The 23662-nt window shown below is 42.5% G+C and overlaps 1 protein-coding gene across 2 annotated transcripts in view; it reads left to right on the top strand.

The window, feature by feature from the left end:
• Spata48 (spermatogenesis associated 48) overlaps positions 1-22610 on the top strand; it is a 43623-nt gene extending 21013 nt beyond the window's left edge. For both annotated transcript variants that reach the window (XM_041669998.1, XM_041669999.1), the window contains 5 exons: positions 616-683; positions 1865-1906; positions 2856-2963; positions 16225-16332; positions 22490-22610. In XM_041669998.1, coding sequence (XP_041525932.1) covers positions 616-683; positions 1865-1906; positions 2856-2963; positions 16225-16332; positions 22490-22610 — 447 coding nt within the window. The remainder of the gene's footprint in view (positions 1-615; positions 684-1864; positions 1907-2855; positions 2964-16224; positions 16333-22489) is intronic.
• The last annotated feature ends 1052 nt before the right edge of the window (positions 22611-23662 follow it).

Raw genomic sequence — 23662 nt, 5'->3', positions numbered from 1 at the left:
CTTTCATAGAGAAAGAAATAATAAGAGAGGGGAAAACACAGCTTTAATATAAACACTCAAACATTGGATTGTTACACAGAAGTGAAAATCGGTTAAAGGACAAAAATTGTGTATGACTTCATTTATTTTTAAGGATCTTTAAATTACTTCAAAGAAATTCTGTATCTCATAAAAATTGGTCATTTCATTACATTTCCCGCATTAGATAGTTTGAATATCGAAAATCCTCCCCGAGTAAGATGCTTTTCTGAACCCAGACTCTGTGCAAAGATGTAAGAAGCCTGCAGTGGGTCTCAGAGGAGAAGTATCTGTCATGAAACTGAAGCTAAATCTTTCACATGGAGAAATCATGTCATCTGGAGAAGGTGACCACAAGACAGCTCCAGCTTGGAGAGAGCAGGGTAGGAGTGGAAGTTAGAGCAAAGAGCCAAGACCCACAACACTCAGAAGCAAAACCCCACCCGACCCAGAGTTGCTAGGATGCCTGAAAAGAACTTTCCCAGAGTTAAGACTCAGCAATGGTGTGAGGGGCTTGCTAAGGGCACCAAAGTTTGAATCTATGAAATTACAGTAAGATCATTTAATAGTTTTTGTTTATTTCAATATTGGCTTTAGATGGTCGGAGGACTCTGGGACAGGTTTCAGACGAGATTGTTCTCGGCGCCAGTCAAACCAATCAATTTGTAAGCTTGCTTTCCTGCTTTTACCATTGCTAGCTTTAAGCTCGTCACTAAGAACCTGATGCCCCCACTGAAGGCAAGAGAGGGGCCTGACTTTAGATTCAGAGTGTCCCAGAGACCTTCATCCAATTGTCCTGGGGCTGAGAAGAGCAGGTGTGCTACAACCCTTGGCCTCTCTTTAACCTTCAAAATTGACACTTTTAAATGTAGTACATTTTAAAATTGGGAGTACTGTATGAACAATTCAATATGGACAGCTCCATTGTTGTGGCACTCCATGGAGTTCATATAAAGGGGATTCTAAATGACATTCCATTCACTTTCATGTCATGGATTTGCATTGTATCCATGCTTAAAGGTATGGCTTTATTGCCGATGTTCTTCTGTGTACAATTCTGTACATTTAGTATCAAAGGAACTTGGTGGTTTGTTCTTCCAAAATGTTACTATTTGGGTTTTTTTTTTCTTTTTAGAGTTTATGCAGCTCTTGTTATGGTCTCTGATTGTTTAATTCACTCCGAATATTCTGTATTCAAAATATATGAACTAAATATGATATATCTGGTGTATCTCCTCCCTCTATTGAGAAAAAAGTCAGAGTGCAATGGGAATGCCTGAGTCTCTCCATCAGCACATCTGCCTTTTTCCAGGAACACTGGAATTATGGATTTGATGTTCCACATTTTCATGTATTCTTTTAATCCTTTAAAGTCTACTGTTTGTTTGTTTGTTTGTTTGTTTTACATCCCAGATGCAGTCTCCCCTCCCTTCCCTATTCTCAGTCAGGAGGTTTTTATGGGTTTGCTGAATTTTTAGGTGTTTCATTTGACAGATGAGGTAGCACTTGAAAGCTCGATTTCTTATTAATGCCAGGACATTGTTCCAGGTGGGGCCTTAGAAAGTTGTTCCCAGGAACTTACACATAAGTCTACATAAAGGTTTTACTCATAGCTTCCTTGATCTGAACACAACCAAAGTACCCTTCTTCAGAGGATGGATGACAGCATTTGAAGGCATACAAAGCAATGGAATGGTCTAAAGCCATTCCACTGTCTCTAAAACAAAACTTTAGAGGTCAATTTCTGGATCTCTGAAGATCTTTTAATTTGAGACTTGTTATAGTAATTTGATATTCCTTTAAAATACCAATAACTCAATTGCCTATTTTTCTTCTTTTATCCAAGTGTGAGCCCAAGTTCTAGGAGTAAATACATTCCTCTCTATACGTAAGTGACATTTCTCATTGCTTTCAAATAAATCGTATTTAAGTCTAAATTGTATTGCCTTTCACCTCCCTGTGCTTCCGGTCCACGCTTAAAGTTAACGGATGTGTTTTAACATCCTCCGGTGTGCTTTCTGGCACATGCCTGTTTAGTACTGGAAGTTTAATCAGAAGCTTATTAGAGATTTGGATTAAACTGTAAAATGAGGAGTGACACATTTTCTGTTTCCTTGACTAGGATGTTTTAGGAATAGAATATCCCTGTTGCTCCTACTCATGTGGTCCATCAGGAGCAATGCGCAGTTGGTAAACCATGCTCGTTAACATGGAAGCACCCGAGGAAGGACGGTCCTGTCCTCCTCTACTATAGCTCTGGCTCTGAGTAGCAGCAGTGTGCTAATCTTCACCCATCTTCTTCCCTTTTTGTTCTCACTTTGAAAGATCACCTTGAAATGAAGGAGATGAGAGAACATGAAGGGGGGAACAGATTTTGGTCAGGGCTTCCTCCTCCTTACTGCTTTACCATGGAGCAGACTGGAATCTTAATCCCAGAAGCCCTTGGGACATTGACCTGCTGATGTGATCAGCCTTCTGGCCTTCTCTCACACCTCAGCAATGTGGCTCAGGCTCCTAACACCTGCCTAGACCCCGTCCCCAGAGAAGCCTTACTTTCTTCAACAGATATCAACCCCCACGCCCTAGCTTCCACCCTGTGTCCTATGGCTTCTGAACTCGGAAGCCCTGAACTTGTCCCTCAAGGTTCCGGTCCCAGGGTAGAGGCCTCATAATCTAAAGACAAAGAGCCAAACCTTTCTTGTTTATCATTCCAATTGTTATTTATCATGATATTTTTCCCTCTTGGGCTTTTAATCGACTCTGACAAGTAAAACATCCCTTATTTGCTTTGCTCAGCTAATCTAAGTGTCCTACCACTTTCCTTTTCACTCTGACAGTGGCCACGTGCAGAGTACAAGAGTGGATGATGTGGACGACCCCTATGGAAATATCGCATCTGTGGCCCAGCCCCGGCTCTCTAAACTGCTCTACACAAACACAAGCCGGTAGGTGCCATTCTCGCTTACTTCTTGATCAAAACGGACGGAACTTGCTGGTGGGATTACAAATGAAAAGGAAAGACACGAACCAGCTTGTTATTTGCCAACACATGTGAAGAAAAAGTGAGTTTCCCAAAAGTAATGATGACCTAGGAGATAAGAGTTTGGAGACTCACCTGGGGTTCCTTGAGCACTTATCACCGTGACTCCAGTGTCTTCACCCAACCGCATTAGTAAAGGGACTTGACTGACCAGCCGGTCACCCATCCACCAGTCGTGTAATTTTATAACCATCAACGCCGAGAAAACCACGTCATAGAAACAGTTATAAAATGGCAGAAATTACTGGTGCTTATGTCCTAACCACAAGCAAAGGTTCATTGAACAACTTTTAAATAAAATTCAAGACCACTCAGTCATTTTAAAAATCAAACGTTCCAGGGCTGGAGAGATGACTCAGTGCTTATGAACGAATGCTTTCTGCTCTTGAGGAGAACCCACGTTTAGTTCCCAGCACTGAGGCCAGGCACTCACGACCCCTTGTTACTCCAGCTCCAAAGGGTTCAGTTCCCTCTTCTGGCCTCCTCCAGCACCACATTCATGTGACATCAAATTAGGATAATTTAGAATGTACTGTTAGGTGGTTTCAGTTTTCAAAAAGATTTACTTTTATTTCTAATTTGATATTTGCATGCTAGGAATGATGGTATGAAACTACTAAAAGTCCTTCTTTCCTAATTGAATCATAAAATTTCTATGAAAGCAGAAAACTCTGTCCATACAGTAAGTCACTGTGGTTCTCAGCATACACAGTCTGGAATCTGAGCCTGTGTGTTTCAGTCAGCGTTAGCATCACACGGCAGATGGCATGAGCAGTGCAAAGTACTTACGCTGTGTGCTTAGGGCCAAGGCTGTGATGAAGTCAAATGATGACACGCAGGTCGCACTGCCACCGCAGGCTTATTAAAAGTTGATGATAACTCAGTTTGGGGTTATTGTGCATCCAGAAACATTTTATTATTACCAAATCCCTTTTATAACCCCACATTCACTTGCAGGGCAAATGGGTCATGATACAGAGTCTACAAAACAGGGCCTTAGCATGAATATGTATTCAGTCAGCCCTTCGACCTAAGATTGGAAAAATCCATCCTGTTATTCTCGTTATTCTCACTTTGCAACACAATGTGTATGAGATTGGAGCTGCTCCTGTTTGCGATCCTGGAACTACAGGATCTATTGCTGCACGGTTCCATGCTGTGCCGTAGTAGCTCAACAGAGAATCAGATCACATAGAGTCAGCTGGGGGAAATATTCACATTTAAGTCAGGACACACTTTTTGTTGAATCCACACCACTTTTGCACCATTATGGTGAATTCAGAAAATAAGTTAAACTGCTACACACCCCTCTACACGAGATGTTCTAAACTATTTTTATTGGTATCGTAGTTAATTTCCTATCGCTACAATAGGAACACCGTGACCAAGGCAACTTGTGAAAGGAAGGGTTAATTTGGGCTATTGGTTCCAGATAAACAAGGGGATATCATGGTAGCAGCTGAAGCAGCAAGCTGAGAGCTCGCCAAGAAAAAGGAAACAGAGAAAGAGCCCTGGGAATGGTGCAAGACTTTGAAACCTCAAAGCCTGGCTTCAATGATGTACATTTCCTTCAGAAAAGTCATACCTTCTAAATGGCCCAAAGAGTGCCACTCACTGGGGACCAACTTTCAGATGCCTTAGACCATGGAGGATGTGTTGTTCAAACCTCCACAGATGTTCTTGTCTTCCATAAAGTGTATGACAAATGCATACAGGCTCAGAGCAAGTCAGGTTAGTTGTCCTTTGGTATATGGACAGAGGATTTTGTTCCAAAGACCAGCAGATGTTAAAACTTAAGGATGTCAAATTCATATATAAAATGGTTTGATGATTGTGAAAACCTTCTGGGTGTTCCCTCAATTCCTTGTGGTGCCTAGTACCCTGGACATGCCCATAAGTGTTGGAGGAGGCCGCTTGTTTGTTCCCGGCTGCTCAGCCCCGAAATAATCACACAGAAACTATATTATTTAAATCACTACTTGGCCCATTAGCTCTAGCTTCTTATTGGCTAACTCTTACATATTAATTTAACCCATTTCTATTAATCTGTGTATCGCCACATGCCTGTGACTTGCCAGATAAAGTTCCGGCATCTGTCTCTGGCAGAGCTACATGGCTTCTCTCTGACTCTGCCTTCTTTCTCCTAGCATTCAGTTTAGTGTTCTCCACCTGTCTAAGTTCTGCCCTATCAACAGGCCAAGGCAGTTTCTTTATTCATTAAGTCGGTTTCTTTATTCATTAACCAATAAAAGTAACATATAGACAGAAGGACTTCCCATAAGTAGCTTTCATACTGCATTGTTTAAACACAATGACAAAAAAATAATGGTTTTGAGGGTCACAATTTAAAAAATATTTTGTTTATGCAGCTAATTGAAGTAGAGATTCTATTCTCTTTCCTCCATGCTGCTGAGTTGCCAAGTATCAGAGATATTCTCACATTGGTTTCTATAATTGACAATTCTTCCAAGGATTTCATAGAGTCAAACATAAATTGTCACGTTTTTTTAAAAGTATTTATTTTTATTTATATGTATGAGTGTTTTGCCTGTGTGTGTGCCCATAGAGGCCAGAAGAGGGTATTGATTTCTCTTGGAATTAAGAGTTACAGATGATGGGGCTGGAGAGATGACTCAGAGGTTAAGAGCACTGGCTGTTCTTCCAGAAGTTCTTAGTTAATTCCTAGCAACCACATGGTGACTCACAACCATCTATAATGAGATCTGGTGCCCTCTTCGGGTGTGCAGGCATACATGGAGGCAGAACACTATGCATAATAAATAAATAAATCTTCAAAAAAAAAGAGATAGTGGTTAGCCACCATGTGGGTGCTAAGAATTGAACCTGAGTCCCTTGGAAGAGCAGCCAGTGCTCTTAACCCCTGAGCCATCGCTCCAGCCCATGTCACATTTTAAGTTCTAATTTTCTTTTAAAAAAATATTATACCTACAAACCAAAGTAGATAAATTTCTGATTATCTTACCTTCTACATTCTATTTTTTGTTAAATATAACACTGTTTCTTACTATAATTTTGAATTTGGGTTTTTTTCTGTTTTGTGTTTATTTATATTATCTATTTTACTTAAATCTTTTTAGTCTCTGTTAAGCTATAAAATATCTTTAAAAACTATCTTTGACTTTAGTATACCTATATAAATGGTCTCATTAAAGAATTTAAGCATTTAAGCATGTCTATCTAGGGCTGGAGGCTATGATAAGAACTGTCCTAACATAAACATAAAAAAGGAAAGGATTTGCCTCCAACAAACTAAAAATCTTGGTGGGCAGATTATTTCACAAAAAATGTGAGCTTTGCTTTTTGACTCATGTCTATAAAGAAGTTACTCTGTTGGGCAATGTAACTCTTAATCCCCGTACTCAGGATGCAGAGGCAAGTACGTCCATGGCTACACTGAAAGACCCTGTCTCCAAAAAACCATAAGAGAAAGAGGAGGAGGAAGAGGAGGAGGAAGAGGAGGAGGAAGAGGAAGAAGAGGAGCAGGAGGAAGATAAGAAAGAGAAGGAGGAGGAAGGGGAGGGGAGGGGAGGGAAGAAGCTAAGGACAGGAAGGAAGGAAGGAAGGAAGGAAGGAAGGAAGGAAGGAAGGAAGGAAGTTCTTTCCTTCCACATGTGGTACTCTGAAGGCTATTGAAACCTGCCATGCTCTAGCAAGTCTGAAGAAGTCAGATGTAAAATTCTTCCATAAATTCTACAAGGAAATCATTGCAATTAAGTGATAATTGTAAAAAAAAATTAAAGAAAGAACATAAGGAGAAAAACAATCTTAAAATGTTCACCAAGCATACGATTTTAATAATATTTCCTTTTATTCAAGTATATACTTAAATTTCGAAAGGTTTCTTCTTCTTGCTCAAAAAAGTCAAACTTCCTTTGGAATCATTCTTTAAAAACACTGAAAAGAAAACAGGAGGGTTTTTTTTTTTTTAAATGTAAAAACAGGACATTTCCTTGAGGAATTTGGGACAGTGCGGAAACTTGTTTTTTTTTTTATTTAATTTATTTATTTATTAAAGATTTCTGCCTCCTCCCCACCACCGCCTCCCATTTCCCTCCCCCTCCCCCGATCAAGTCCTCCTCCCTCATCAGCTCAAAGAGCAATCAGGTTAAGGAAACTGAGTAGAACTGTTAACTGACATTTAGCGGTGCTTCTCCAATGTGGGCACTAGAGGGCGTCCCAGGTTGCAAAGTTTCTTCTCTTGATTGATTTTCTGTTTTTTAACAGACTCATAACCTTTTAACACAACAAATGTTTTCCATTTTTATCATGAAGTGTTTATGGATGTGGTGACACAGAGTGTCATACACGGCACACACAATTTCACAGTAAATGCCTGTGTGTTTGTCCACGTCGACCTTGAGAAATAGAGTTCTGGTGAACTCTTCTGAATGTCACGCGCCCTGTACCCCAGGAAGCTCATCTCCCCTGCCCCAAGAAGCTCTGCATTCGACTTTGTGCTGATCTCTTGTTTGCCCACCTGGTAGTCTAGCTACCTACCGATGGGTCTCAAAATAAATGTTTTGTGTTTTGCACAGTATGACATTGGGCTAACAGCAAAGTTACAAATTTTATAAAATATTTTATCTTCACGAAATCTGAAGTCCAGAAGTGCAAATTTTTATTTTGTGTCATGTAGAGGAAAACAAAACACTATTCAGATGCAAGCATGACCTCCCTGGAAGTCACAGCTTAATAGAATTTCTTACAGAGATACCGTATGACATCATCTTCAGGGTCCAGAGATCCGTGTGTAACCATGCACTTACCCTTGCCATGATGACATCCTCCAGAAAGGCAAAAAGTCACTGAGTAGACCTTTAGTGACTTGACCCCTGGGCATTAGCTTTCAAACTTTCCTCAGGTTCTTTCTTTCTTGTCTGTCTGTCTTCCTTCCTTCCTTTATTTTTTTTCTTTCCCAGTTACCAGGTCATCGGACATATCCAGTATGGTCTACATTGGTGGAGAATGCTTTAACAGTTTCTTTTTTAAAAAAAATATTTATTATTTTTGTTGTAGAATTAAATCCAGTCATTAGAAAAATTGAGTGTAGAAAACAATAGTAAACACAAAACCAAACACCCATGAGAACATAACTGCTGTTAGCCTCTGACCTTTCCACCCGTCACATGCCCCTCTTGTTGTGATATGCCACAGGGAGCACCCAACACTGTGTTATGCCAAAGGGAGCACCCCTTACTATGATATGACACAGGGAGCACCCAACACTGTGTTATGCCAAAGGGAGTACCCCTTACTATGATATGACACAGGGAGCACCCAACACTGTGTTATGCCAAAGAGAGCACCCCTTACTATGATATGACACAGGGAGCACCCAACACTGTGATATGCCATAGGGAGCATCCACCACTGTGATGTACCACAGGGAGCACCCAACACTGTGTTATGCCATAGGGAGCACTTAACACTGTGATATGCCACAGGGAGCACTCCTTACTATGATATGCCACAGGAAGCACCCAACACTGTGTTATGCCACAGGGAGCACTCCTTACTGTGATATGCTACAGAGAGCACTCAACACTGTGTTGTGCCACAGGGAGCACTCAACACTGTGATATGCCACAGGGAGCACCCCTTACTGTGATATGCTACAGGGAACACTCAACACTGATATGCCATAGGGAGCATGCACCACGTTACAGCATGATCATGAAACATACTTTCCTAAACACCACTTCTACTCTTACAGCTGTATTGCAATTGGCTGATTTGTTTAAGTTCATATATAAATTGTTTCCTTTCTCTTTTCTTTTTTGCTATGATACATAGTTCACTTAAATAGTTTTTACATGCATCTTTCATGATTTAAAATTATTTACTTAGTGGGGAGTCTTTGAAATAGATCCCAGGGTCCAAATGTAGCAACATTCCCAAACCTGTTGTTCAGTCGTTTTTCTGGAGCTGTACTATTTGCTCCATGTTTCCGCTCACCTCCGGTATTAGCATAATTCGTTAAACATCACATTTAACTTCTACACATCCTGATTATATCAATAATCCTAGTATTTTTAAAGTATAAAAAATAAGCCATCTCTTTGGTGTTCAGTACCACTGTTGCAAGTTTGATGATTTTTTCATCTGTGTATCTAAGAAGCCTGCAAACACATACAGAATTTGCATGCATCTAAGATTTAAATAAATACCAAACATATTCTTCACAATAAAATTCTTTTAATGGTTATATAGTGTTCCTCTATGAGACTACACCAAGGTTATATAGGCCATATTTTTACTAAAATGGTTTTCCTGCTATAAACAATGAAGAGATATAACTTCTGCATGGATTTTTGTTCAATTATGTCGACATGCTTGTACATCACATCCATACAAGCAGAGTTTTGACATGAATTTTCTCACTAAAAATAAGCTTCCACTGGGCAGTGGTGGTGCACGCCTTTAATCCCAGCACTTGGGAGGAAGTTCCAGGACACGCTCCAAAGCAATAAAGAGAAACCCTGTCTTGAAAAACAAACAAGCAAACAAATAAATAGATAACAGTTTCCTAATTTGAAATCCATGCCCAGTTATCAAAAGACATTCAAACTTAAAGATCTTAGAGCTTGAGAGTAGGCCAGGATCTAGGAGAATGCAAACTATCCATCAGGTTGAACAGGATTCCTTGGGGTTCAGAAGAACGTAATAGACATTCAGCACCTTTCCTAGACATGGGCGATGGTCAGGAACTTCTTTAAATTGTATAATAAGCTCCAATTCTAATCCAAAGCAAACAAGAAAGTTAAGGTAAAAATCATTTTTGTTTTCAGTCTGACTTTGCCTCTTTCCATAAGAGATGTCTTAGTTGACCAGACAGGACCCAAGGCCAGTTCCTTTTCAGATTCCATAACCCCGTGTCTCCCCAACAGCCACAGTCAAAAGTGGCCGGGACCAACAGTCAGAATTGAGTGACATGTGCCTGAAGGCTTGTGCACACTCAGTGTCCAGGAGCAACCTGCCCTTGTGCTGTCGTAAGAGAACATGTGAGCGGCCAAAGGTGTCTTTCCTTTTGCAATGGAATCTAAATGAAGGAAAGAGACGACAGCACCCACCATAGAAACATTATGATCTTGTTTCCCAGGAAAGAGTGAGGATTGGCCTGTGAAGGAGAAGCAGGTCATAGAGCCCAGAGTGGGTCATCTCATCACAGCGACCGTGTCCCTCTAACACCCCATCACAGCTAAGGACACCATCTGTCTCCAAACTCCACAGGCTCACCCAGACTCTTCTTTTCCAATGTGGGGACTTCTGTGAGGACACATCGGCCAATAAGGAGAAATTGTGTGACAGACATTCCCAGCCAGCACCTGGGGAGCGTCTGGGGACGTCTCATGCAGCTCAGTGGAATGCTGTCAGCCTGCAAAACTCAAGCACAACCCAGGCTAAATCTGGATGTGACTAGCTATACCCAAATGATCAGCTCGATTCTTCTGCCTTGCAGCCAGACACTTCCACAACTGTTCTCCCCTTTAGTTTTCAAGCTAGTGTGAGCAAGGCAGAAGCACAGAAACCAGCTCTGTTCCCATTCTGCAGACACAGAGATAGAGGTCAGAGGAAATGACAGGAAGAGCCCCATGGCATTTCATGAACTGTGAGATCAAACCTTAAGAATGGACCTCTCAGCCGGGTGGTGGTGGCACAAGCCTGTAATCCCAGCACTCGGAAGGCAGAGGCAGGAGAATCTTTGTGAGTTCGAGGCCAACCTGGTCTAAAAGAGGTAGTTCCAGGACAGGCTCCAAAGCTACAGAGAAAACCTGTCTCAAAATACAAAAAAAAAAAAAAAAAAAAAAAAAAAAAAAAAAAAAAAAAGACCTCCCAACCGTGAGGCGCATCTTGCCGTTAACACACAACCAACTGTGTCTGTGTCTGTGTCTGGCATGGAGCTGTCTCTTGGGAATCATCCTTACCTAGAAGAAAAACTTTGCGCTGTATTTGTCCTCTATCTCCTTGGAAAGAGAAGGTGTGAAGAGTAAAGAAGACAGAGAAAAACCATGTCCGTGGAATAGCAATAATAGTAGTAAAATTAAAACTCCTGAAAAGGGGGAAACAAATCTTGAGGCATTCAGAAAAAAGGCCCTTGACCAGATGTCATCACAAAGCAGTGAATGGAAACAACAGATCAGTCACCGCTCCGATGCCTCTCTCCCTTCCTCTTCCCCTGCCTGTGTGTTGGGCTTTCCCTTCCTTTCATCCTTTGGGCCCATCCTCTTCCTCATCCACTACCCCTGACTGACCTGAGCTGCCTCCCCTCGCTCCACATCTGAGTTCCTGTTTTTGATTCTGCATATGATGAGCCATGTTGTGATAGTTCCTCACCTGCACCATGTGGCCCCCATGGCTCTTCAGAGAAAGCAATGGCGCTAGGTAGGGGACATTAAGATGAGGATGGCTCAGGAAGTTCCCATTGCAAGTGGTTATATGGAACGGGAGAGATGGTTCAATGGTTACCAGCTTGTGCAGCTCTTCCAGAGGACCTGAGTTGAGGTCCCAGCACCCATATTAGGCAGCTCCCAACTGTGAGCATCTCCAGTTTCAGGGGATCCAGTGCTGCCTTCCGGCCTCTGTGGCCACTACACTCACATGCCCCATAAACACACAAAAGACATGCAAAGAAACATCGAAAATAAAAATCTTTTAATTTTTACACAAAGTTAAATCTTTTAATAAAATAGAAGTGTGAGATGATCTGAACATGATGACCCACATCTAGAGACCCAGCACTCGGGAAGCTTATGGAAGAAGAGGCAGGACTTCAAAGTCAGCCTGGGTTATTTAGGAAGTTTCAGGCCGTGGGTATATAGGGTTGGGGGGAGTTAGTTTTCAACTGGGTCTCAGGTCACCCAGCTGATCAGAGAGGCCCTAAAGTTAAATGTTTCATTGGCTGTCTTCTTTCTTTGCCACTGTGGTCTTTGCCCACTTAGGTTCTTTAAGCCTTCAGATTGTGTTTTCAAATGGATGGGTTTGGGTTTATAGCTCAGCAACAGAGAACATGTTTAGTATGCATAAAGCCCTAGGTTTAGTACCCAGTACCACAGGGAAATGACATATGTATATATATGTGATATCCTCCTGGCTTGACTGAGAACCTTCCAGGATTTCTCACATGCAGGCCACTGCATGAGCTCTGATGCCCATGTTTTTCTGGATGGGACCAGTCCTGCCACTTGAAGTTTGCTTGACTCAAAGAATATTATTTTGTCTCTATTCTTTCCTGTAAAGCATGTACATGATACAATATAAGCAATAAGATTATGGAGAAAATTGCCTAAATTTTAGGAGTCATTTAAAAGAGAATTTGTTATATGCAAATGAATATTAATTAAGTCTATAGTGTATTGGGAAACTTGTGTGTGTAAGGAAATCTTTAACCACGTAGGCAATACATATAGGCTACACACAACATGACTTTCCCCATTTTAGATGTAGAATATATTTTCCTCGTTTTATATTTCACTTTAAAACATATTTCCCTTTATTTTTGTTAACCTGTAAGTATAGATGATGTGTGTATATAATTATGAAGAACTGGACATGGCGTCTCATACCTAGAAGCACAGCAGTCAGCGGGCTTCTACAGGAAGCTCGCTAGTATTGCTGATTTATGTTCTAAAATCATGACATTTTTATTTTATTATGACTTGTGATGAAACAATCAATAGTCAACTTAGCCAACAAAAGATTCAGACAAAACAAAACCCTGCTTCATGAAGGCATTGGGGCTAAAAGCTGTGATCCAGACCAAGAAGCTAGAAACAAAGGTAGTATCAGCACCCGTGGGTTGCTAATGCTCCTCTGTTTTTGCGTGGGCAGATAGAGTCCCCTGGGCATTCAGCAAATGTAGAGGTCCCTTCCATTGTCTCAGTACCTTTCATGGCTTTGTTTCCTTCAGCTGAACAAAAAAATCCCCTCCCAGACGTAGCTTGGGTGTCCCAGGGAGTCATCTTTCCATATTAGGTTGTACTTATATGGCAAGTGCATCTAGGCGCTTATATCACAAGAGGACATATGCCCTCTCTCTTGTGATGTCCCTGTAGACCAGGGTTAAGGGAAATAGATTTGGCGGCAGTGTGGGTGAGAACTTTCATTTTCAAATACGTGTCACTTTATTGTGCAGCTGAATTCGTCCCCAGCCTAAGCAGTACTAGTTCATGGTACGTCATTATTAGATAAGGTGCATCATAGAGCAGCCTTTGTGTAATGTAACAGCTGCCTGTCAAGATCAACAAACAGTCTTCAAGCTGCATAGGCTCACAGAGCTGCGTGGATTGTTTTTTGTTTTTTTTTTTAATGAAGCACCTCGTGATTGACAGCATGCCTGTGTCCATCTCTCTGACTTCCTAGCTACCCGGCTAAGAACTCCAACTTTAGAAGCACTTTACTTCTGCAGGTGTTTCAGAGGCAGTGGAAAAAACCTGTCACCCAGATGGAGGGGATTTCCTTGGTAACATGCATGGAAGCTTCAAAGAATGCTTGGGGGAAGACACACACACACCAGTAGTTTGGCCTCATCTGGGGTACCTCTCCACCTTACAGCTACACTTAAGAAACTCCCGAGAAATCCCAAGGGACAATTCCCAGAACTTGGCAGCTTTCATCCACTCATCCAAGCCCTTCTAAAGGACTTCACAACTTCACTTTACAGCGGGTTCCTGAGTCTCGCCCCATTCTCGAGCCTTTGAGAAACTATAGAAAGCCCGGATTCCCAGGCCCCACCATTCATGATTTAGTCAGAATGAATATTGGAAGTTGGTACCACCTATCACCCACCACCATCTTTTAAACAGCTAAGGAGAGTTCAGTGTGTGGAATGGCCTGCAAGTCATTGCAGCTGTGTGTGCTGTATAAATCTTGCATTCTCACCTATGAAGCTTCTGTTTTGTAAATATTTTATTTTTTTAATTGTCTTGTCCCTATTCTTTCAATGGCAGTTGACTGGTTTGGGGCCTACAGAGCTTTTCCTGTGGTTGGTACCATCTCACAGGTGGTGAGGGGGTTGTCTGACTTGCAGAAGCGGGGTTCTCAACCTTCTCAGTGCAGGGCCTTGTCTTTAGCTGTTTGTTTTCCCGGCCTCTGAAAATCCATTCATTCCTACTGTTTATTCTGACCTGTGGCTCTTGATGTGATTTTCCTTTGATATTAAGTGTGGAACTGTCCCAAACTTGATTAGCGTTAAACCAGTAAGCCATCGCCAATAGCCACAGACCAGCCCATTCCAAAGACGTCTCACAGAGCGACTTCCTGCTAGCTCCACAATTTTTCCCTGACGTTCTGATACTAAACATCACCAGCATAGGAAGAACATCAAGAAGTTACCACGTAAATTTTGTGACTGTGCCCCAAGCCCTAATGTCATGGCTGAGGCACTGACGCGCAAGGACAGTCTTCCGGACCCCAGGTCCCAGAACTGAGAAGGGAAATCCTTAGCCTTTTCCTTCCCCCTGACACTACAAAGTCACTTGTATCCCTGGCATCTTTTGTTTTCCGGTCACCTGACATTTTAAGGAATGTGGTAGTCAGATCTCTTTCAATAAGAAAAAATTCCTCCGATAAGACATCAACTATGAAAAGAAAAAAAATACATGTTTTAGCTCACGGCACTAGAGGTTTTGACCTGGGTCCTTGGCTATGTCACTTTGGGTCTGTGGTGGCACAGTATTACATGGAAATAGCAAATCCCAGAGAACTCTGTTCACCTTGCAGCCAGGATACAGAGAGACAGCACTTCCCAGCAACCTCCTAGGAGCACTCCCCCAGTAACCTAAATGCCCTTCTATGGGCCCTATCTCCCAAAGGCTCTACCACCTCCTAATGGTACCCCAAGCTAAAAATAAATCTGTCACTACGAGGACCTTCGGAGGACGTTTAAGATACAGTCCATAATGAGGAGCAACCATCCTAAAGCTCCACCTTGCAAAATTTCTATAAGAATAACATTCCTGGGGAAGGTTTGGTTTGGTGCACTGGATGTGTGGAAAGGACAAAGCCAGCACATCCACAGAAGCAGCTTTCTCCTTCAGGAGACCTCCGACTGTATTCAGTAGCCCTGTATTTAGTTTTAGATTAAATTTTGAATAAGAAAAAAGCTTAGGGTGTCATGCTCTCAGAGAAAGTTCCCAGAGAAGGGAGGCACAAACCACAGGGCTTAGAAGTTGCAACTCACGTGTGTTTGTGATGGTGGCTATAATTTGTCTGCTATAAAGAGGCAGCAGGCAGAGAGAGCAGTGCTGAGGGCCGTCAGCTCTGGCCGTGGTGACCTTCAGTGTGCCCATGCTCTTTGGTGTACAGTCAACCCTTGCTCCTCTTTTCCTGTGTTTGTGGTAGTTAGGATGGCATGTTATAAGCAGCCCTCAGGCTTGAGCCTCTTGTGGGGCCCTGTGCTGCGCCCTCTCCTTCCTCCTGGGAAGCCAGCCATCTGGGTAAACCATTTTGAATGTTATCAAGACAAGCATATTAGGGATTTCTCATGTTTTCCTGAATGACTGAGTTAAATCAATCTAGGTTGCTGGTTGTCTGCCTTTACTGGAGAGGTGTACACTACAGAGCCTTCCCCAGCATTTTGTTTTCCCACTCAGTCCCTAGCAGGGAAAGAGAGGAGGAAACAGACCAGGGGGCATGGTGCTATATAAAACAGGTCAATGGGCAGCTACCACACGGATTTACAAATACTGTCAATGAAGACTTTCAGAAAAGTGTCTGACATCAAGGATATGAAATCCTACAGTGAGAAGAAATAATCTGACCAAAAACATCGCGAGTGTTAGAAAATGTATGTGTCTCTATTGACACCAGAGTTTGCAGGGCAAAGTTATGTGTGGCGCAGGGCCACTGTTTCATCATCTTCGGTATGCAGCTGAGGTCAGTGGTCAACCTGGACACACTTAAACAATGGTGAGAATACACTCAAAGTAAGAATTTTAGTGCCAGAGTTGAGATGTTGCCTATGTGTCCATGTGTGCATCGCTGTGCCTCCTGCCCTGTTTGTATCCCCAAACTCTGAATCTTATAAAGGAGAAACAGCTCCTTAATCTTCTTTCCTATTTTTTATATTTGGGTCCAGTTACTATGACAATTTCACAAATCATTATTTTGCTCTCCCTCCTTGCCCTTCTTCTCACTCTTGGCATCAGCGGGGCGAATATTCCAGGATACACCGGCAAGGTTCATTTCACAGCCACCCACCCAACAAATTCTAATATTCCGTCAACAACCCCATCACCAGATTCGGAGATGAACCGGTAAGTAGGAATCCTATTACTCAGTTTGCTCACGTACATTAGAGAGAAATGATAATTATGGTTATTCCATTAAAGAACAATTAAATACTAAGAGTAAATTTGCAGTGCTTAAGAAAAATGGAGTGCCAGGTCCAAAAAAGAAAGCAGTTCATTTTCCTACTGAGGGGAACTTTACTCAGAATTGGCTTGAAAAAAAAATGCAGGTTAATGGTCTTGTTGACAGTGCTCATGGAAGTCCCTTAAGGATCTTATTCAGAGCACACTGTGAGAAAGTGTTTTTCTCCTCTGAGACCCCCCAGTTGTGCACATACATCATCAATCTGCTGTTATCAAAGCTGCATGCTACCTAGTGTGTGCACCAAGAGCCACTAATTTGCTTCCTGTGTCTTTTTATAAAGAAAAAAAATCTGTTGAAACTCACACATATTTTAATGCCCGTTTTTGCAAATTGAAACAGAAGGCATATTACATGAGATAACCCAGACCCAGAAAGATAAATATCATATGTACTCACTCATAAGTGGCTTTTAGACACACAAAAAAAAACCCTACAATTCACAATCCCAGAGAATTTAGACAATAAAGAGGACCCTAAGAGAGACATACATGGATCTAATCTACATGGGAAATAGAAAAAGACAAGATTTCCTGAGTAAGTTGGGAGCATGGGGACCATGGGAGAGGGTAGAAGGGAAAAGGAGAGGAAGGGAGGGGAGTGGGAAAAATGCATAGCTCAATAAAAACAATGAATATATATTAATTTTTTTCAAAAACAAGAAAGAAAGAGAAAGCAGTGGGTGGAAAGAGTAGGGGAATACTTTGCTGAGAATCGGGAGTGAGAGGCAGGGCACCGTTCTCATTATACCTCAAATTGAAAGCACTGGGTGGAAGTCCTGGCCTTGGATAAAAAGGACTACACAGCTCTGACATGGCAGCCGGTGCACAGAGGCTAAGGCGAGCCTGTGCAAGCAAACAGGCTGTTTGGGGGCCCTCCTCTAAGTCTACTTTTCTCTCTCCACCACATTCCTTCAATGGGAGAATATTCCATTTACCACATATTCATCTCCGCTTGGGCCAGGAACTGAATGTGCATACCCCCACACTTAAATCCAGAATTGCGACATAAACACTTAAGAAGAGCACAGGAGAGCCAGGCATGGTTGCACATGCCTTTAATCCCAGCACTCACTTGGAAAGCAGGGACTGGCATATCTTTCAATGAGTTCAAGTCCGGCTTGGTCTACATAGAGATTTGCAGGCCATCTAGGCCTATATCATGAGGTCCTGTCTCAAAATAAACAACAAAAACTACAGGTTACTGAAGAAACAGAATAATGTGGGAGTCCTGAAGCAGGCTAATGTCACAGAGATGTCATTATCTTATAATCTTATAGTGCTGGCATCTGGAATCTGTGCTCTGTGGCTAGGAAGGGCTTTCTGAGGACGGAGACTAGCATGTGACCATTAAATAGAGCTCCTCTTTTCAAGGACGGAATATTCTGGAAAGCAGTAGCTGGAAATGGGAACTGCATCCAAGAAGAGGGTCGCCTAGCTGTTCATTTGGTTTTTCACTCATCCATTTTTGCTTTATTTTTGAATGTCCTCTGCAACTCATAGGAGCACAGTTTGTTCACAAGAGAAAGCAAGAGACTGAACACGACAGGCACGTCAGCGAAGGATGCATACCCAGAACCATAACAGCATAATCTCTCTTCACAGTTGCTGTTACTGTCTGGGTACCGAATTAGGAAGGGGCTCTTACCAACCGCATTTCCCACATAAGGAAATTGAGGCATGCACTTACAAACTGCAAGGGCTTGTGGGGTGCTGAAGAAGATCTCACAGTAGAATTGCCTCAAGGAGTGACTCTTGGAAGGGAAGGACTTGCTTGGCCTCAGAAATTGGAGGGTCATGTGACTGCAGCCCCACCAAAGGTAGAAGAGAGTCTTAGGAGGGTGGAAAGGGCCCCCTCAGGCCTGTGTGCTCCACATCTCTCAAGCCTTTTCTGTAAGCGCAACATTAAAGGAGAAGAAAGGGACCAATTAACAGTGTTTGTTATCAGCATATCTAAATTTCTGGTTTGACAAACCATGTTGAATATCCAGCCATCTAGTTCTGAACATCTTAACAGGAAGTTAGTGCTTTTCAGGCTAATAGTTTGGATTCAACTTAATTTGCTTCTAAGACATTTTTTTTTCTGATCTCAGTATCTATATGTATAATTTAAAAATAGAAATTTGTGTGTATCTAAAGAAATTTGGTGTTATAGGATACCTATATAGATAAATGGTTATATAGTCAAATAGATTAACATACCTTCCATTTCTATTTTGCAAGAACAACTAAAATCTGCTCACAGAACAAAGTTTCCAATGCAGTGTGCTATTACCCATAGCCCTCATATTGTGTTAGATCACTAGACTTCTTAGCTCTTGCCGTGCTTATCCTCTGACCTACATCTCTCCACTTCCTCCTGCCAGTCATCCATCTTCTCTAACCACTGCTCTCGGCCTTTGTATATTTAGGGTTTTTTTTAAATATAAATTCACATTAAATGTGATCATGCAATATTTTTCTTCTATTTCTAGACTATTCACTTAACATAATGCCTTCTCGGCTTGCCCATGCTTTTGCATATGTCAAAATTTTCTTTATATAATATTCAGACTCTTTTATAAGACTGAAGAATATTCAAGGGGGGATTTTGATATGTATAGTTATATCATAATTCATTCATCCATCAATAGGCACCTAGATTATTCCCTATCTTGGCTATCTGTTATGAACGTGTGATACAGGTGTCTCTTTGAAGCAGTTTTCATACCCTTGGATGCAATACACCTGAAATGTGTTTGCTGGATCATCTTTGAACTTCATTTATTGCATGCCCAGGGCTTCTCATACTGATTTACACAATGGCTGTGCCAATCTACATTCCCTTCAACATTGTGAAAGACGTTCTCTTCTCCGGTCTCTCCCATGTTCCCTGTCTTTTGTCCTTTTGATGAGAGTCATGTCATCCTAATGAGTGTGAGATGCTATCTCATTGAGTTTTATTTACATCCTCAGGTCATTAGTGATTTGAAACATTTTTCACATACTTTTTTTTTTACATCTTTTTTGAACAATGTCTATGTAGGTTCTTTACTTTGAGGGTTTTTGTGGCTGAGTTGCATGGGTTTTTTGTATATCCTGGATGTTAACCCTTATAAAACACATAGGTCACAGTATTTTTCCCAATCCGTAGGTTGCCTTCTCATCTTAATGTTTGCTTGTTCTGCAGTGACTTAAATTTGCTTCATTCCCATCTATCTTTTGACTTGTAGCCTCAGCTTTTGGTGGGATATCCAAGATATCATTGCTAGGATCAATGTCAAGACACATGCCAAATGTTCCAAGTCCATTTCTGAAAGCAAGGCTGGTAGGCACTGAAACTATGACAATTTTGTTGCATATGAAGAACATAAAGAAACAATGCCAGCCATTAGATATATCCTTATACCTATCAGGATACAAGAGTGGAGGTAAACAATTCTGACTGGGTCTGGTTCATGATTTCCATTTCCAACTAAAAGACTCTCATTAGAGCAAATGCAGGCATTTTTCACCCCTCTCCGTCACAATCCTCTTAAACCTCGATTGTGTGAGGCTTTACCCAGACATCCTGTTGCTGTAACACCTTCCCACACATCCGCACTGCTACATAAGCAGACAATCCAAGAGGGGGCAAAAGGCTCCTTTTGTCTTTCAGATAAACCTCTACTTCTAAACTAAAATGTCTTTGCTCTGTAACCAGAGAGAAAAATTCAACTCTGTTCCCATCCCATCACTTGTCCCCAACACACACAATAAATATATGTCATTTGTTACCCCAGACTGAGGACATGGAATCCTTGTAGGTGGCTTGTCTGAGGCTCTTAATCTGGAGTGGCAATGACCAGTGTTTCCCTCAGTTTGGGACTGCTTGTTAGCTCCACTCTGCCCAGCCTACAGCACACAGTCAGCCCACACAGAAACCTTCAGTGCCTGAGGAAGGTGTTCTAGCCTGAGACAGCACAGTCCAGAGGGAAAGGGAGAGTGTAAATTTAAAATATCTCTGCACTGACATAAAGATGATGCTTCTAGCAGAAAGGCCGGCATTCAAAGCTCTCCTCCATGCAGTCCCCATTCTAATATCATTGACATTTTTGTAGCACTATGTAAACACATTTTGAAAATTTCTAAGGCAAGGGTAAAGCCATGTGTCTGCCTGCTGTCCATGGTGAGTGGCTTCCCCTCCTGTTCGTGTGTATGTGGTCTAATGCATGTTTCCGGTTGTGTTTTGTTCCGAGCATCTCATTATCTGGGAGCTTTGGCATCTCTGGCTCCGCTATATGATTTCTGTGCCTTTGTTGTCTGTTCCTCTTTTTTTTTTTTTTTTTTTTAGCCGCCTACACCTGTCCCTTTCCTAACCTTCTAGTCCTTTCCCCATGTCCCTGTAGAGACCTGGGCCATCCAAACTGGCTGCACTGTTTCCTCTGCTACTCCACCCTCCTCCCCACCAGACCATCACTGGTTCTTTCTCCTCCCCATAGGAAGGTGTGCACTCACCTTTCCCTTTCAGCTCTGAACCCTCTCCATTTCTGCTCACTTCTTAGTGACTGGCCAGGTGCTTAGAGAAAATCCAGGTCAGTAACCTTCATTGTACCCCTCCAAACTGCCATCCTCTTTTTCTCCTCTCCTCTCCTTCTTTGGACTTCCGAACTTCTGAAGGAAGCAATCACTTTCGGCACTCAACTTCCACTTTCTCAGCCTCTTTCCTAACCTTATATCATCTGGATTCTGGTAGCATCAGTAGAGGGAAGGATTTCTGCCAGGTGGAGGACTATTGCAGGCACAGGAGAGGGAATAGCTGACAACTCTTAAAACTGGGGTCAGGGATTGCGCATTTTCCAGGGATCTTTGCGTCATAGAAGACTTCAGGGCCAACCTGAGATTTTTAATTGCTGAGACTTTGAAGGATGCATGAAAAGGAGCCTCCATTCTGAATCTCAAGTCAGACACAGTGAACTCCAAGTGCCTTCCAATGCACATGGGGCCAGGATGCAGAATAGAGGAGAGACAATGAGGAGAGATGCCCAAGGAGGAGATGGGCACATGCTTGAGGTAGATAGGAAGGAACAGGTGTGCAAACACGTCTCTCAACTCTTATTTCCATTAGAGTCTGCTGTTCTCTGTGTGGTCCTTACACTAGGCTGTTGCCTGCACAGAAGCTGTGCCATTTTCTACAACACAGGTTTTGAAAGGATGCATACAAATAATAGCGTGCTTACTATAGCCCAAATATAAAGCTACTTCAGATTGCATAGCTACATAGGGGTTACTTTCTCACAGTGGTTCCCTGACTTTTTGCTTCATACAAGCATTGTGGTGTATGTATATAACCAACCGCACGGCACATTTATGTATAGAAGGTTCATGGGTTTGTTCAGAATAATTGGTATGATGCACACCAATCCTGATCTGGGGTGGTGACCCAAGGGATAAAACCTCATCTTCATAGCAGTCCATATTTTCAGTTTTCTTTCCATTAATTGTTAGGAAAAGCTTGGGAGGATAGATTTATTCCTACTGTGCAGATCAGCAAACTAAGGCACAGGGAGGTTACAGCTGAGCAAGCAGACAGCTTCAATCCAGGGCAGACACCGAAATGCAGTTTCCATACCCCGCTCCTTAGTTCAGTGGCTGTCCAGAGCCTGTGTCTGTTTCTGTAGCTCACCAGCCCCAGGCTCAAGTGCCTGCCTTCCTGTGTTCTCCATCCACCTTCCCTTGCCACTGCCTCCAAGCAGACTTCATGCAAATGCCCTTCTCTCCCAGGGTGGACCTATCTCCTGGGTCCTTCTATCACAAACTTCTTACAGCAGTGTTTTAATCCGTCTATGTCCACCTCTTTCCTAAGCATTTGCTACAAATCTAAGAAACATTCTCAGAAGACAGGGCAAGGCACACGGCACAGGAAGCAAAACAGGGGTGGTCATTCCTAGCCTCCTCCTCTGCTATTCTCTACCCCATCTTTTCTTTCTATTTCCGTGGATCATTTATTTCATAAAAGATGAAATATTTGTTTTCATGTTAATTATTTGTCGTTTTTTTCTCTTTGTTCCCATTCTGATCCTAGCATTTTCCGAGAAGAAATGATAGTTGACCGCTTCCGTCACCAGGCCCCATTGTCCAGAATGGTCACAACTGTGAAGCCCTACAACCCCTTCAACAGGAAGGAAAAAGAAATCATTGATTAATTACAGAGACCACACCCCTGAGAGACTTCTAAGCCCCAGCTGGGGGAAACGCTTTGTACACGGTGATGGAGAAACAAAAGAACACAGAATGTTCTAACCATGTCTGTCTTTGTGAGTTGGGGTACCAGACAGGTGACGTGGCCAGGCCTGAGCTCAGGTACCCTCTTCCCCCTGGTGGTGGCTGCTCAGCCTGGTCTGTGGTCCATGATAGCAGCTGAGACCCAGAGAGCCCCCCACAGAGAACCCATCTTCAGTGTTGGAATACTGGGCCTCCCTAGATGGTCCTGAGGTTGAGGATGAGAGATGACCTTCATGTTCAAAAGCTGAGCAACGGCGACAGACAATGGCATTCTTTCTGTCACCTGGAGGACAATATCACGTGTGTGTGTGTGTGTGTGTGTGCACCATCTAGAGATGGCTAGGCAGAACACACTGTTTTCTACTCCAGGATTTCCACTCTAAAGAATGAAGCGTTCCCTGGCTTCCTTTGAGTCCTCAGGCAGACACCTCCTCATGAGTGTAGCCTGACTGTGCTTACCCAAAGCGACCACCAGCAGCAGAAGTGCGCCATACTCTCCCCCCACAGTTCTAGTCATAGGCCCAGAAAGCACATGTGTGCTAGTTTGTATACATCTGTACGGGCCTGTTAGAACCAAAAAGTACTTTCCTGATCTTAGCTCATTCGATCCTGCCACCCCATAATGCATTCTTGCAGCGAGCGTTGTACACACATAGCTTGCTGGTTTACGAAGAAAGCACAGGAAAGCTAAGAGTCAGGCGCTCATCTTGGAACTCAGATTATCTGCCTTTAGATAACTTACCTTCACTCTGACCCTGCTCTGTGCAGACTGGGTAACCATTCATGAATTGCTTACAAACAAAATAAAATGAGACAAGGAGGGAAAACTCCAGGTGCCTCTAGTTTTTCCCAAGTGCTACCCAGGGGCTATGCATGGCATCTTACTCTCACTCAAAATACAGAAGAGGGGAGTTTTCCACAGAACTCAAATAAGTGTGCAGAAGCCCTTGAGGGAAGCCAGGACTTCACTTTC

The sequence above is a fragment of the Microtus oregoni genome, unplaced genomic scaffold (genome assembly GCF_018167655.1).
Source record: "Microtus oregoni isolate MIOR12 unplaced genomic scaffold, Mior012 000019F_ref0000042, whole genome shotgun sequence".
Taxonomy (NCBI): domain Eukaryota; kingdom Metazoa; phylum Chordata; class Mammalia; order Rodentia; family Cricetidae; genus Microtus; species Microtus oregoni.
The sequence above is the reverse complement of the archived record's forward strand: the minus strand, read 5'-3'. Positions and strand labels throughout refer to the sequence as shown.